Source organism: Fusarium pseudograminearum, chromosome 3 (genome assembly GCF_000303195.2).
Source record: "Fusarium pseudograminearum CS3096 chromosome 3, whole genome shotgun sequence".
Lineage (NCBI taxonomy): Eukaryota > Fungi > Ascomycota > Sordariomycetes > Hypocreales > Nectriaceae > Fusarium > Fusarium pseudograminearum.
The window spans coordinates 1,457,828-1,473,209 of NC_031953.1; the positions used below are offsets into that span (position 1 = coordinate 1,457,828).

Consider the following 15,382-nt stretch of genomic DNA (forward strand, 5'->3'; position numbering starts at 1 on the left):
ATGCATATGCATGTTTGATGTTTTATTGTCAACCTCTGACTGCCGAAAGGTCACAAGGACTTGACACTAGTCAAAGTTGGTGGTTCCACTGCATCGATAGCTAGGATCGGTGGGTGTAAGAACATCTGGCGTTGATTTTGCTTTATGGCCGTAGCGTGCTTGACTATCGTGACATACCTAAAGAATTATGTACCTGCGTCTCAGCTGAAGTTGTTGAAGTTGGTGGGATTTAATGTATAAAATCTCCCTGGCAACAAGACATTGAGGTATAATGGGAACGAACTATCTCGATTTTAAATGTATTGCTCTTTTGGTGGTTATCTTTGTCAACGTTCCGAAGAGCTTACTTGTCGGAAATCGGCAATACTGAGTTGTCTGCCCTACTACCTTATTTTCGAAGCCAGCTAAATTAGCGTGGATGTCATTCCTCGTGGTAGATTGATAATATTTTATGCATGACGTACATTCAGCACTTAATAATTTGGAGTGGTTCTATGGAGCTTGTCTGTACATGGAGATGGGCAGACAGACAGGAAACAAGAATATAATATGTAGCCGGGTCAATAACGACTTCCATGATCAAGCATATCAATTGACTGTATGAGAGCTTACGCAAACCAATAGTGAACTAATTTAAAAAATCAATCCAAGCTGCCAAGTCTGCTGTAAAACACAATACCAAGACGACAAGGCCGGTCATGCTACTATGTATGGAACTTGGCCAACTGGCGTCAGGAGTGGAAATTCATGATTCAAAAGCCATGTAAAGGCAGAGGCTAGACGGGATCAAAATACAATTAGATCGGTGTGATTTGATGCGCTGCTAGATTTAGAAGTTGTCGTGGCACTAGGGGCCGGGACACTCGGAGGTTACTGTAAAGAGTCTGAGGCTGGGCATCTCATACGTGCAGCCGGTTTGTCATCTTACCCGACCTTCCGCTGATGAGATAATTCAATTGTTTAATCCCAGATGAAAAGAATACCGGCATTGGCTGAATAGGAGATGGAGTCAGGGGGCTTTGAGTAGACGGTAAGAAGAAAGGGAGTTTTACATAAGTCGAATGATGGTGGTTGACAGGCACGGGCAAACAACACCATAATCATGTCAACCTGAGAGTATCTAGATGGCCCCTGTCCAAACAGAAACAAAGACAGAGACAGTGGGGGGATACTGATGGTTAAATAAATGTCCTTTGATAACAAGGTAGTAGAGTGTGATACAACCTGCACATCAATATGAGAGAGATAAGCTCACTCATAGCTTGACAACTCAGACTGAGACATCTCATGGCTACCTTATTTTGTCCATCGTGCTCATGTCTTTTGTCTATGACTGGTCCATTTACCTGTCGCATCGCATGTCAGCCAGTGTATGTGCGGTAAAGTTGGTAGCGGGCGATCCATTACCGCAAACATCCCTGTCTTTCAGGTGCACTTCAGGCCTTGCAATTGGTTCATCAGCCTTTACAAGCCGGCATCCGGCAACAAGGAGTGCTTGGGTCCCATGGGTATTCCCTGTTTGGGGCTGGCTTGGCTGGGTTTAGTGCTTCCGAGACGACTTAGACAAGACACATGTCGTGTGCCCTCAAGAAATAGGTATCCATGACCTAGCTACCAGGTGCTTGCAGAAGGGAAAAGAAGAAAAGATACCTACCAATTACATCCTGAATCATGCCGTGAGGCCATGTTTCTTGGCTACCTACTAGCTATGTACTGTAACTGTGAGCTGCGAATACCACCATAGACTTATGCCCGAGCGTTCCGTTGCTTCTTCCAGCAAACAAAACCCGACTCTGTCCCCCCAACAAACGACTTCTCATATGTGCTCTTTTTCCTATGATCTAAAAGTACTACAGTGATTTACCTGATACCCTCTTCGCTTTCTGTTCGTTTTCGTTTGTCCTATCTCATCTTGGCATACCTTTTGCAGTGGTGTACGGCATCTACCGCTTTGTACCTTACCAGACACTTTAACTTATATCACGTCACGAAGAAGCTTAATTTAACCGTCAGCCACCGCTAAGTCACTCCATCATGGGAGTTGGTTCGTTTCTTGAACCTCTCGTCGTGGTGACTCTCCTCTTTGGGGGCGCCTACTTCAACCGCAGCAAGGACTACAACTTCTGGACCAACAAGTCGGGCTTCGCCAGCCTCAAAAGCTACAAGCGTTCCGATGACCTACCGAAACGAGACTCAACCGAGAGTTTGATGAGTGGATGGAGTGGTTCACGCTCGCCGACTCTTGACTCTCATAAGAATGCCCAGTCGAGTCTGCGCCGTCGAAAGTTGCAAGTGTTTGGATACAAGCGCATCGTTTCTACACCAAACACACAAGTCTTTGAAGACCGTCTTCTAAGTCGACTTTTGAAGAAGCTGCCTTTCTTGGTCGAGTGCTGGTACTGGTTCCTCATCTACTTTGTGTACCAGGTTGGCCGGGCCATCACTGCCTTGACTCTCGATGAGGGCAGTGTCGATGTAGCTCGTCGACATGCTCTTCAAATCATTCATCTCGAACAGCGCCTTCATATCTTCTGGGAGGTCGACTTTCAAAAATGGTTCCTTGCTCGGCCAACTATTCTTCATTGGATCAACCGCATCTACTCCTTCATCCATATTCCCGGTACTATCATGTTCCTGGTGGTGCTATACTACTTCACAACAACTCGCCATCGCCGCTTTGCTGTTGGTAGTGTGCGTTACGACAACGTAACTGCTGGTCCTGCTTTGTATGAAGCCCGTCGACGAACTATGGCTATGTGCAATCTCATTGCGTTTGTCGTCTTCACAAGCTGGCCCTGCATGCCTCCTCGTCTTCTGAGTGATCCCGAGTATAAGGGTCCGGATGCTAATGAATCCAAGAGCTTTGGTTTCATCGACACTGTTCACAGTGGAACTGGTGAGAGCAGTGTCTGGACTACTAACAAATTCTGTAATCAATATGGTAAGTTAAAAATCGTATGTTATTCAACTTACATTGCTAATTGTACTTGTAGCTGCCATGCCTTCATTGCACTTTGGTTACTCTCTCCTCGTCGGCCTCACAGTCGTGACCATCCCCATTACCGGCCTACGACCCTCCTCGTGGAAACGAATTATCCTTGTTGCCGTGGGCATGTCATACCCAGCTCTGATTCTGACTGCCATTGTTGCAACAGCCAACCACTTTATCCTCGACGCCGTAGCCGGTGCCATGGTTTGCGCTATTGCCTGGAACTGCAATGACTTCCTGCTTAACTTTTGCATTATCGAGGACTACTTCCTAGCTTTGCTACGCCTTCACAAGCCAGTGAACTGGACAGATCCTGAGACAGCCGTTGAGCCCGAATTCCAGAGTGCTTTGATGTCCGAGGATGTCTAAAACGTGGACGTACAAAACGAGCCCATGACTTTCATATATAATCATTTACTTCGATGGTTTTTCTCATTTGGCCGTTGGAATAGCATATGTCGACAGTTTTGTGGCTGCGGTCATCTTTAATGATAACGCTTGTCTGAAGGAAGTTATGAATACCACCAGCACAAGGATGGAGTATAGATGTAGGCAGACATACCCTACCATCAGTTGGATACCTTTTGCAGCAGGTTTTTGAGGTCAATAAGACCATAAGAGGAGCGATCTTGATTTTTAAGATCTATAATCTATGATTGAATTTTATTCATTTCTTTGCTTGCCGAATGAATTTATGGACATCTAGGGTAGCAGGTTTTGAGGTCAAGTTTAGGTTAAAGACAAATGAACAAGATAAACTACGTTTAATTAGGTATAATCTAAATGGTCCCATTCCTCTTCCTGTAAATCAAGTTTATCTCATCTCTTAGTAGTCAACCCCTCATACGTAGACATGTACGTATTCGCAGGACGTGGTGTGAAGCCACTCAAACCCATTCCGTATGCCTGTGACGACGCTCGTTGGTGATATTATTTCCTCTGCCTAAACGTTCTGTTAAGGCCAGCAGAACAAGGGTACTTGTGTCCCATATAGAAACGCTCTGTTTGCAGACCAACTCAGCCACGAGCTAAAGTACCTCCACTAACACGCCTAAAGTGGGGAGCTGTCTGTGGCGGGGCACGTCGTCATCTGTGATCCATTTGGGCAAGAGACAGCACCTGCCTCTGCCTTCGTGCTTGCTTGCATATACTCACATGCCACCTCGACCTTGAGAACATGCATTCTTTTCCAACGTGACCATTTAAACACTCCTTCTTTCTTATACGAACTTTATTTGTGTTACAAAAGTCAAGTGAATAATACCAGATACATCACTTATCAACTCGGAGCCAAGAGCTCAACTTCTCGCCATGTCGCAGCAGAACTCTGGGGCAGCTGATGCCCCGCCACAGCAGTCTGCGCAACGATCTGCATCACCATCAAACAGCTTCTATGCGCTGAGCGACGATGAGGAGGGCGAATACAACACTATTAGAAATGAAGAGACAGGAAGAGGTGTGAAACTTCTCTTTTCCAAGAGCAAGGTGAGCATTCCTCGAGTCCACACATCACACTAGACGTCGCATTTGGGACAACAGCGAACAGCAGCTGACAATCGCAGGTCTATGTCCACCCAACACCATCTTCAAAGGATAACATCCCGGGATATGTCGCACTTCTCCAGCAAAGAGGACACCATGAAGAGCGCCCTTCTTCATCTTCTTCCCACGATTCACAAAAGATCGCTGCCTCGGACCTACTCCTCGCTTGGATCCCTGAGTCTTCACTCGGCGACTCTGCTAGCATCTACGTCAAGGTCGACCTTTGCGACGGAGACTCGCCTCCTAAACAGTCTTACTTGGTACCTCCCCCACCGACCGTTACGAGCCATGTCGGTTCTGTTGGAGGATATGCCTTTGCGATCCCCGTAAATGCTGTATACTCGCTTCTTGTTCGCCCTCCCAGCCTTGGTTGGTGGTATGGATCCGTCATCATCAACTCCCGTGCGGGCGACAGTTTCCCCGCCCTATTCTTCCACGACAATGAGTGCCAAAGTACGATGCTCCAAAAGAAGAAGATCGCTCGCGACACATTTGATCCCTTTGGAGAATCGGGACAGATGTTCTGGGGTGGTGACGAAGTTGTCAAGTGGCTGCGTCGTTATGTCAAGATTGAACGATCCGGCGCCGAGCCAAACATATACTTGATCGAGCCGTCAAAGGAGGATAGCGAAGCCTTTGGACATAAACTTACCTCCAACGCATCGCAAATCGGCAACCAGGACACTTCAACAGGAGCACAGCAGCGCAGTGCGGGCGGACCTTCCAGCAAAGATGCCGAGATGGACCCATTTGTCAAGTTAATCAAGGAGACTGGCTGGAACCTCATGGAGAAGTTCAGTAAAGTTACCACATTCACGCGAAGAGCGGCTCAAGATATTGTCGAGAACCCGAATTTGCCACCACAAGTGAGACGACTGCTGAGGAATCCAGAAGTTCAGACTCTCCAGGATGAGTTCGACAGCGCCAGAATTTACCTAGCTCGCTGGGCCATGGGCATCCAGGAGCAAAGTGATCGCGATCGGAGACAGAGGATATGGTCCGCGAACGACGTGATGGAGCTTGAAGATACCGACGTTGGCGAGTTTGAGCTTCTAGAAGGCGCCAGCAACTTGTCCCTTGAAGAGCGCCGAAAGGTAGTGACAATGAAGGAATGGAACACCTTCTTCGATCCCACTACTGGACGGTTATCAGTCACAATCGACGAAGTAAAGGAACGAGTTTTCCACGGAGGCTTAGATCCTGATGATGGAGTCCGAAAGGAAGCCTGGCTCTTCCTTCTGGGTGTTTACGAGTGGTACAGCACTGCCGATGAGAGAAAGGCGCAAATAGCCTCCTTACGTGATCACTATTACAAACTTAAGCTGTCATGGTGGGAGAGACTTGCGGGCGATGGAGGTGAGGGCGAGACAGGAGAGTGGTGGCGCGAGCAAAAGAGTCGGATCGGTAAGTTGCTCACTATCTCTCGGTCTTTCTCCACCAAGCATTTTACTGACTTTATGATTTCTACAGAAAAGGATGTTCATAGAACCGATCGCCACGTGCCCATCTTCATGGGCGAGGATACACCCCATCCTGACCCAAGTTCACCATTTGCCGAAGTCGGCACCAACGTCCATCTTGAGCAAATGAAGGAAATGCTCCTGACCTACAACGAGTACAACAAGGATCTTGGTTACGTTCAGGGAATGTCGGATCTGCTGGCACCCATCTACGCTGTAATTCAGGACGATGCTGTGGCTTTTTGGGGCTTTCAGAAGTTCATGGAGCGTATGGAACGCAACTTCCTACGTGATCAATCCGGCATGCGCAACCAGCTCTTGACGCTTGATCAACTCGTCCAGTTCATGGATCCCGTACTCTGGAACCATCTTCAAAAGGCCGACAGCACCAACTTCTTCTTTTTCTTCCGAATGATTCTGGTGTGGTACAAACGTGAGTTTGAATGGCTGGATGTCTTAAGATTATGGGAAGGCTTGTGGACGGATTATATGAGTGCCAATTTCCACCTTTTTATCGCGTTGGCAATCCTCGAGAGACATCGCGATGTTATTATGGAGCATCTGCAGCACTTTGACGAGGTGCTTAAGTATAGTGAGTATTGGCATCCCACTGAGCGTATGGGTTACATGCTAACCATCTCTAGTCAACGAGCTCTCCACCACAATCGACCTCGAAGCAACTCTCATCAGGGCAGAAAGTCTCTTCAAGAGATTCCAAAGACTTGTTGATGCTGTTGACAAGAAGCAAAACTTCCCTGCTCCCCGATTCAATCCCAAGAACTCCTCTGGTTCTTCAGAATCAGCAGAGTCAGGGCCCTCAAAGGACGGCAAGACAAAGGACGGCAAGACAAAGGACGGCAAGACACCTGCCAAGGGTAAAGCTAAAGAGCCCGAGGCACCTCCACAGCCAAAGACAATTACCCCTGAGTTGCGCAAGCTATTGAGTAAGGAGGTAGAAGTGCTCCCTAGGACGGCCGTGGCTCAGAACGGTGACGGCATGCCGAACAAGTAACCTCCAGGGTTGAGTTACCTATGTTTTGTTGGTCAAGTGTGCTTTTACGCTTCGACAGGTTGTTTTGCTGAGCTGTTAATCAATTTATGCAGGGAGTTAGTGGTATTATGGGAAATTCAGCACCTTTGCTTTATTTTTGAACGGCTTTACTTACTGCCAAGGGGTATGCTATCTTATATTTTATTTTTCGGTCTCTAAATCGAAGCGGAAGCCCCTGCAAGATTATAGTATATATTTCTACAATTTACTGTTTCAAACATGATTATTAAGAAAGTAAAAGTCCATTATTATCTTGTAAAACGCCTTTCTATCCTTTCAAGAAACGTGAACGCCAGTCATCCAACAGGCAGGGTCTTCACTCTTCCAACTTTGTACGCATATGTCGCCTTCTTCAAAGGAGGTCCTCTTTATCTGTAGCCTCGTGGTCCACTGGGTAATCCTCTCCTCAGACCAGCGCTACCACCACCGCCGCCGCCGCTGCTTGCCTGGTCATACATTCCGCCTGGCCCAAATCGGTCCTCATAAGCACCGCCTCCGCCTCCGCCTCCGTTGTTACCAGCTGGAGGTTGGAATGGCCCTTGACTCCCAGCCTGTGGACTCGTCGTACGGGATCCACCGCCCCAGAGCCTTTGTCGTAGTCTATCCTGCGCAGACCCTCCTCCAGTAGCAGCACCTCCAGGCGGAACACTGGCTGTTTCGGGCCTACCGAGTTGACCACCTGTGCTTTGATAGCTTCCTCCACGCTGCTGACTTGGTAATGGCCGCCGAGATACATCGCCGCCCCCTGGTTGTAGCGACGCGGGTGTTCGCCCACCTCCGGCACGAAGACTCTGGGGAGCTTGTTGCTGCGGTTGCTGAGGACCGTTATCCCAGAGACTGCTAAGACCCGCATGCTGCTGCTGTCCTTGGGCACCGAAACGCTGACCAGCCTGTGGTGTCATCATGGGCTGGACGGGTTGCTGAGCTGGGGCCTTGGGGTCGGGTGGCAGCCATGAGGGAAAGGGGCGGCCCTTTTCGGTGTAGTAGCCGCGAAGGACGCGGCAGACATGAGTGTCATCTTCGGTATCGCCGTCTTGTTCGCCTGAAAGGAGGTTCTGGCGGAGAGAAGAGATTTGAGAAGACGTCTTTTGAACGAGGTTGGAGTACCAAGATGCCATGATGTAATATGTTTTATCTTATGATAATGATTCCTTAAACAATATAATCGAGTGTTTTCGCATCGATAAGTGCTTCAAAAGCTACAAGTTGGGCGTGTCGCGTTCGTTCGCAGTCGATTTAAGGAGTATCGATGTCCTGAGCGTCAGATTGAGTCGGAGCAGGTGAAGCATGCGACGATAAGCGCAGTTGGTTCAAGGCTGTCGCAATCGGAATGAATATGCAGCCAGCTGCTAACTATGGGTTGGTTATAAGGAGGATTAGAGGGTTGTTGCAAGGGTCGAGAAAAGAGATCAAGGTTGGCGAGTTTAAAGAGGGGAGAGTTGAGTTGGAGGTGAAAGTGACGCAGGGATTCTTGGATAATGCAATGCAAGTGGGCTGGGGAAGTTTCACAGCTGCCTGAGCTAATCATGCGCTGCGCTTGGGCGGGGCATTTCAGAGGTAAACGAACATAGGACTTGGTGGTGGAGCAAGAGTCCTGTCTGTGTAAGACTTTGTTTTGAAACTTAGTTTAGTTTGACACTGATATGTTTAGTTTTAGTGAAGAATCACAATCGAGTCAATGAGAATAATCAGATGGCAGTCTATTTGGTGTCTGTAAACTACCAAGCAAACCAGCTCAGCAGAAATAAAGTAGACTAGTGTACCGCAATGTGTCCCAGATGGTGCAAAGTGAAGACCATCCATCATGATGCTTTTTTCTTTCCTTCTCCCCATTTTCATTTCATCTTGCTTAGGAAACGCAAACTCCGCAAACGCCGAGGCTTTACTTTGTACAAGAGCAATTACCATGACAGATCGTTGGTCAGCATCAGCTTCTCCTTCTCCTCCTGTCTGGGCTTCTTGTTCTTCATCTTGATGGCCCGTCCACGCTTTCGCTTGTTGCCGGACTTCTCGCTCTCGGACTCTTCGCTGTCCTCTTCCTCCTCGTTCTCCTCATCGTCGTCGCTGCCGAGCCACTCCTCAAGGTCGCCGAGCTCGTCATCGCTCTCGCCAATGTCGGAAACGTACTCGACCTCCTTCTCAAGGTTGTCTTCCTCCTCATCTTCGCTCCACTCGATCTCCTCGCCGTTCTCATCGAGACCCTTGTCCATATCGGTGTCACGCTCGCCCCCGCCTTCACGCTCCATGGCGTTGAGGACCTTCTTCCAGATGTGCTCGCTGACGTTGAGGGGCTGGTCACCGTAGGCTCCCTGTCGTAGGCGTTCGACGAGCTCACGCTCAATGGTGCGCTCGAGTTTGGCAGCTGCCTCGGCCTTGCGCTCACGGGCCCGCTCACGATGCTTGATCTTGGGTGCCATCTTCGGCACCAGCTTCTCGCCCAATCGTTCATCCTCGGCTGCAATGCGACGCATGCGGATTTGGACTTGTGTCAGGCGTGTAAGACGTTGCTTGCACCTGTGGATCATATACTTGGGCCAATAGATCAACAACTCATCCAGTTGCTTGAGAGCTTCACTATAAGAACGAGACAACAAGCGCTTTTCCCATAATTTGCTCGGCAAATGTGATCTTTCTACCGTTTTCATGGCTAGATAAATGCGGCCGTTCTCTTCTCGAATCGTGGCATAGCGGGAGTTGGCGAGAGGACACGACTGGCGGTTACACAAGCCACTGTGGTTGTATTCGTTACGACAGAAGGCATTTTGTGCTTTCACATGAGGGGTTCTGTTGTAGAGGTTAGTATGTTTGTTATCATGTATCTCATGTAACCTTCGTGAGATTGCAAGACCGGGGACAGCAGGTCGTCTATACTGTGTCTCGTCGAATCTTAAGGGTCGAGGAGGGAAGAACAACGGGTACAGGGGCAGCTTACTTAAGTCTGTAAGAGCAGAATCCACCATTGCCGTTGATAATGTTCCAAACAATCTCGTCGGACGCCATTGTGAGAAATGTTGAAGTTGGCGATAGTTCGCGATACGACACAGAAGAGGTTGATGGTGTTTTGTCGTAATTATAGCGCTGGGAAGTGCGCAAAAGAAAGAAACTCCAAATAGAGTTTCTATAGACCCAAGAGACTCAGAGTCCGTTCAAAACCAAGAATGACCGAGGTTTTGAAGTTGGTAGATGTTTGCGATTCGACGCAGTAGAGGATGGTGAGTAGAAAAATTTCAGGCTAATTTACTAGAATTTCGTCCCGCTATCTTATCTCTGGCTGCTCCAGCACTGGCGCTCACGACGCCACATCAACAGTGGGCCAATCACCTATTTAGGATTCTCAACCTAAAGCTTCAACAGCGCAACACCCATCACACTTAATGAGCATCATGATCCTACCAATACTTGTACGAAGCTCTATGTAAGTGATTTAGACTAACAGACAGCAAAATAATCATCCTTAGTATAGACTCGTAAACTCAGGCTTCTCATAAGGCAAACCATATCTGTATTTCATTTCCCCTTCAGTTGGCTAACCACTAACATGATAGCACAGATTGTGGCTGCGTTCCGGACGCTGGTTTCTCCGAACCGGTTGCGCCGCGGCTCTGCGTCACCTGTAGTACGTACCATGACAGCTGCGATAGTATCACCTTTGGAACTTAGCCTGCTTAGCCGCGTAACTCACCATCAACAAATTCTCGTTTGTCAGACTTGACGAAATTAGTCGCTTTGTCGCACCCCGACTCGATCCTCCCACTTCGACCGATAAGATCTCTTTGTCCTCTCCCCGCGGGGAGTCTCGTTCGTCGACACTGTTGCATACCAGTCAAACATAAACACCATCGCCCAAGATGTCTGCCGGTCTCAAAACCATCATCGCACTCTCCTTCGTGCTCGCCGTCGGATTCCTCCTCGTTATCCTGTCCTGCGCGCTGTGGAAGGTCTACTATCCTCTGCTCGTCGTTGCCACCTATGTCATTGCGCCCATTCCCAACTGGATCTGCGGACACTGCGCCAACCCCGATGATTTTGTCGAGAGCTCCGGTGCTGCGGTTCTAGATCTCGGACGTTTCTTTACAGGATTCTTTGTTGTTATGGGAATTGGTAAGTTTTCTTAGTGTTCCTTGCCGAACCGGTTTTACGGCGCTGGTTTCAATGGAACTTAGATTGTTCACGTGGCTAACTCTTGCGTAGCTCTACCCGTCGTCCTCGCACACTCCGGCCTCATCGAAGTCCAAGCCATGGTTATGTCTATAATCGGCGGTCTACTGATTTACGGAACCATTGTCAGCTTCGGCATGTTCTTCCACGAGGAGCAAGATTTCTAGGCGCGCGCGCGTGGCAGCAACGTGTGAAGTCAGGATAAATCGAAATCACGGAATAACGACTGATGAGGCATGTAGCCTTGCAGAAAAGAGGAGGGTAATTGCTAGCATAAAACCTGTACAACGCGTGTATGATCACAGAAGACAAAGGAGTCGTATTGGCATTCAGCGGGGTTTTAAACAGGGTTCTCGGTTACTCACAAAGAGGGTTCTTTGACTTCCGACATGGCAATAATATGGCCATAGGCGGTCGTCAGTGTGTATTTGTGGGCGCCATATAAATCGTATTATTTCTGCTCTTTGTAATGTTTGCGTTTCCCTTTCTATGTTGTTGAAATCCAACCCAAAACTCCGACGATGTGTACGTTGAGGTATCATGTCCCAAGTTAAATACTGCGCCTATCCTTCCCAACCGTCTAATCCAACCTATATTTTGCTTTTAGAACTGGCACTCAAGCGGCGTCTCTGAATACGCCCATGGGACCAGCAAGTTTGGTAAACATCTCATCTCTTTCTCCCTCAGGGGTGCTGAGAATGGTCACCGCACCTCCAGCCCCGATCCTCCAGACTTCTCTGGGCTCCGTCTCGCCTTCTTCAGCGGGAGCCTCTTCGTCGTCCCACCGGAACATAGTGCGAATTGTGACACTCCAGTCTCCTGCACCAGTGACATCCATGTATCCAACGACACCAGAGTACAAACTTCGCTCGTGGTGACCCTCAATAACCTGTAGAAGTTCGCAACTGCGCTTCTTTGGCGCCCCCGTCATACTTCCAGGAGGAAGAGCTGCTGCGAGAGCATCCAGGCCGGTATATGGGCAGTGCGAATCAAAGCTGCTTCGACGAGCACCACGGGGCTTGTTGCCATTGCGTCCAGGAAGTTGACCATTTACAACTGTAATCATCTGGAAGACGGTGGCATACTCTTCCACCTTCATCAAATCGGGGACTGTAACATGGCCAACACCACAGACACCATGTAAGTCGTGTCGCACGAGATCGACGATCATGAGATTCTCGGCCACTTCCTTGGGTACATGCAGAATCTTTTCGGCCTGTGCCAGTGTAGAAACAGCTTCCGACTTGCGAACGGTGCCCTTCATTGGTCTCATTGAGCAAAGTCCGTTACTGTCGTGCCGCATAAAACGCTCAGGGGAACAGCTGAGCATTGTAGCGCCACCAAGTCGGATGAATGATCCGAAAGGGGCTGGCTGTCGACTTCTGAGTGTCTGGTAAATATGCCAAGGACTTCTCCCATTGTTGCGAGAACGAGGCCTCTCCATGGTTGTTTGTGATGTTAGGCAAAGTTCATAAGACTCTCCTGCTGCGATGAAGTCTTGACAGACTCGAACCTGTTCTTCATATCTATCGGGTTGTGGTGTCGTGATGTTGACTCGCTTGTGCTGAACAGGATTACCGTTGCTATGTCCGTTGCTTGTGTTGGATGGTCTTTGAGAGAGACATCGTTGAATTCTTTCCGTCATTCTTTCAAGCCATTGGTCATCTGATCCTCTGGTCTTCAAATTTTGGACGTATGCCACACCAGCTCGATGATCCAGAACAATGCTCTTTGTTACCCATGCCAAGCAAATATCAGGTCTCGCATGACCCCTATCCTCTGGTACCATCTTTTTCTCAAGGCCATGCAAGCCCATTTCGTAGGTGATGAAGCCCATGAAACCGCCTTTGAAGGCGGAGGTTGACTGATCAAATCCAGAGGGATAGCTTCGTCTCTCCCAAAAATTCGAGATGATCTCCCATACTTTGACGGCGCCGTTTTCCAGACTGACCGTCTCAGTCGCGTCTTTGCCCTCAGCTGTACACGGAAGTCGAACTGTTACAAAGTCATCCAAGACTTTGTACTCAACTCGTAATGCTTCTTCGACCTCGAGAGCGATAATGCTGTTCAGAGCCAACGCATCGCCGTTCTTTGAGCTTGATGAGTCTAGGATGACAGACTCTCCGTCAGCTAATTCTAGCGCCTCGACGATTTCTGGTACACCAACTCCTTGGGGCAAAGGAATCGCATTGTGCGTGTACTCTGCTGATTTGGCAAAGTCTCGCAAGGACGTCGTTTCGCCATGTGACGTCGACCACCAGTCTCCCGAAAGCCGTTCCTTGTGCGCAGCCGCAGACTCTAAATGGTTTGGTGGTGAGAGAGTCTGGATTTCCAGTAATGGCCCCTGTACATGTCGGCCGTGGTTCTTGTTCCACTGAAGGGCAGCTTTGAACCAGTTGATAAGTACACCATGTGCGTTCTTTTCAGTGCACACAGATTCAGGATGATACTGAAGACCCCAGAATGGCTTTCTGAGAAGTCGCACGCCCTGGAGAATCTGTTCGCGTCGACCATCATCTCTGAACTCTGTTGCCCAGGCCAAAGGTGCAAACTCGGAGGTAGGATTCCAGCGATTCTTTTCCTGCCATTCATCGCTGTACTGGCCGATGTCAACACATAAGCTGTGATATAAAGTGGCCTTGAAGGGTGGCACTTCACGAAAGATGTCTTCTCCTTGATGCTCAATCTCTCTCACCATGCCATGTAAACCTCTCTTCAGTCTCCTCACAGCTCCGCCATGCGCAGCCAGGAGACTCTGGAAGCCAAGACAAATACCCAAAACGGGCAATTCACGATGCTCAGGTAGACTCCAGAGCAGATTGAAAGCTCCGACGTCTTCCGGGTTAAGCGGAGATCCGGGGCCGGGGCCGCAAACTACGGCGTCGAACTGAGAGAGATTATCGAGAAACTCCTGCTCTGTCCATCTTGCAGGTACATCATTCTCATCCAGTCTATCGATGACCGAAAGATCAATCCTTATGACGAATATTTCTGCGCCGAGAAGTGTTCGGAGAAGGGAGACAATATTATTTGTGAACGAGTCATAGGCGTCAATGAAGAGAATCCGCTTCGGCTGTTTGGCCGAGGGTTCAGGGCCTGTGGCCATAATTTGGGTAGAGAGTCAATGTATCAAGATTATTTAGGTGAGTTTGGAAAGGACAAAAAAGACTCCAGTAAAGATGTCGTTGTGTGGATAGAAGATAACAAAATACAATAAACTTCGATCTCGGCGTTGGATACAGAAATTCGAAATCTTTTGCCGCCACAAACCGGAGCTGACTCGGAATCGAAGCCGTTGAAGCCACAGCACTTGCGGACGTTGAGTTAGTTGATCATCAGGTGATCGGATGGCGAAACTGTTAAAGTTTGACTTGTTGCTGTTGATTTAATTTGAGTCTTTTTGGAATGTCAGAAAAGAACATGAATCTATGATCACATCATGCTGATATGCTCGTAATCGATGGAGAAAATGACTGAATTGCCTATCAAGAGGTAGATATCCATTTTAAGGATCCCTGCTGATAGCCGCTTAGAACAGCACCTTAAACTCGGTCTTTCCTGCAATACTCCTCTTGGGTATATTTCATTCATTGTTTTGTAAATCTTGACCGGATCAACTCTTCTCTTTTGCTTTCACCCTTTTCAAATTCAGGACATTATCGTATCGCTGCGTCGCGCATTGTCTCTGTGTACCTATTTCTAGTGGCAGTAAGTTGTCGTCTTGACTGCCAACTCTCAAAAACCCCATCATTCATGAGGGGAAGCCTTAAATGAATCATGTCTTTTTAATTCATTCAAATGCCAAACCGTTTTCCATGGAATGAAGCGTGCCAGTTTTATATCCGTCCCAAGTTCCCTTGCTTCGGTCCCTTGAACTGCTTGTAGGCACTGTTATCACGTGGTCGCAATCTAAACCCTGCGGACATTCCGCGGTGTGCTCTGTCCGTACATCGATTCCATTGTTGTCCTTCGTTCACGATACCATGTAATGCTATCACGCTTATCAGGGACTGTGTCGCGTATCAATACTGCAAGAATCCAGCTTCGCTTTACTTTACACTAAATTCCCTTCGCTCAGTGCTTGATGGCGTCTCCAACACCAGCGTTGCCGACGCCAGGGCCAATCGTCCGATCACTCATTATTGTCCTTGTCAAAGCAATTCGTCACAAGACATTGCGAAG

General features: G+C 48.5%; 6 protein-coding genes across 6 annotated transcripts; 3 read left to right on the forward strand and 3 right to left on the reverse strand.

The window, feature by feature from the left end:
• Positions 1–2,034: 2,034 nt before the first annotated feature.
• On the forward strand, positions 2,035–3,358 carry FPSE_07303 (uncharacterized protein; the record flags this gene model as incomplete). Its single annotated transcript, XM_009260421.1, has 2 exons — positions 2,035–2,941; positions 2,994–3,358. The coding sequence occupies 2 exons, from the start codon at positions 2,035–2,037 to the stop codon at positions 3,356–3,358; spliced, it is 1,272 nt and encodes a 423-aa protein (XP_009258696.1).
• Positions 3,359–4,300: 942 nt separating this feature from the next.
• On the forward strand, positions 4,301–7,003 carry FPSE_07302 (uncharacterized protein; the record flags this gene model as incomplete). The annotated part of the gene is made up of 4 exons (XM_009260420.1): positions 4,301–4,474; positions 4,552–5,935; positions 6,002–6,583; positions 6,636–7,003. 4 exons carry the CDS (start codon positions 4,301–4,303, stop codon positions 7,001–7,003), a joined length of 2,508 nt encoding a protein of 835 aa, XP_009258695.1.
• Positions 7,004–7,410: 407 nt separating this feature from the next.
• FPSE_07301 (uncharacterized protein) lies at positions 7,411–8,160 on the reverse strand (the record flags this gene model as incomplete). The annotated part of the gene is made up of 1 exon (XM_009260419.1): positions 7,411–8,160. One exon carries the CDS (start codon positions 8,158–8,160, stop codon positions 7,411–7,413), a length of 750 nt encoding a protein of 249 aa, XP_009258694.1.
• A 783-nt stretch (positions 8,161–8,943) lies between these two features.
• FPSE_07300 (uncharacterized protein) lies at positions 8,944–10,042 on the reverse strand (the record flags this gene model as incomplete). The annotated part of the gene is made up of 2 exons (XM_009260418.1): positions 8,944–9,826; positions 9,975–10,042. 2 exons carry the CDS (start codon positions 10,040–10,042, stop codon positions 8,944–8,946), a joined length of 951 nt encoding a protein of 316 aa, XP_009258693.1.
• An 848-nt stretch (positions 10,043–10,890) lies between these two features.
• On the forward strand, positions 10,891–11,367 carry FPSE_07299 (uncharacterized protein; the record flags this gene model as incomplete). The annotated part of the gene is made up of 2 exons (XM_009260417.1): positions 10,891–11,143; positions 11,234–11,367. The coding sequence occupies 2 exons, from the start codon at positions 10,891–10,893 to the stop codon at positions 11,365–11,367; spliced, it is 387 nt and encodes a 128-aa protein (XP_009258692.1).
• Positions 11,368–11,816: 449 nt separating this feature from the next.
• Positions 11,817–14,306, reverse strand: FPSE_07298 (uncharacterized protein; the record flags this gene model as incomplete). The annotated part of the gene is made up of 1 exon (XM_009260416.1): positions 11,817–14,306. The coding sequence occupies one exon, from the start codon at positions 14,304–14,306 to the stop codon at positions 11,817–11,819; it is 2,490 nt and encodes an 829-aa protein (XP_009258691.1).
• Between the last annotated feature and the right edge of the window lie 1,076 nt (positions 14,307–15,382).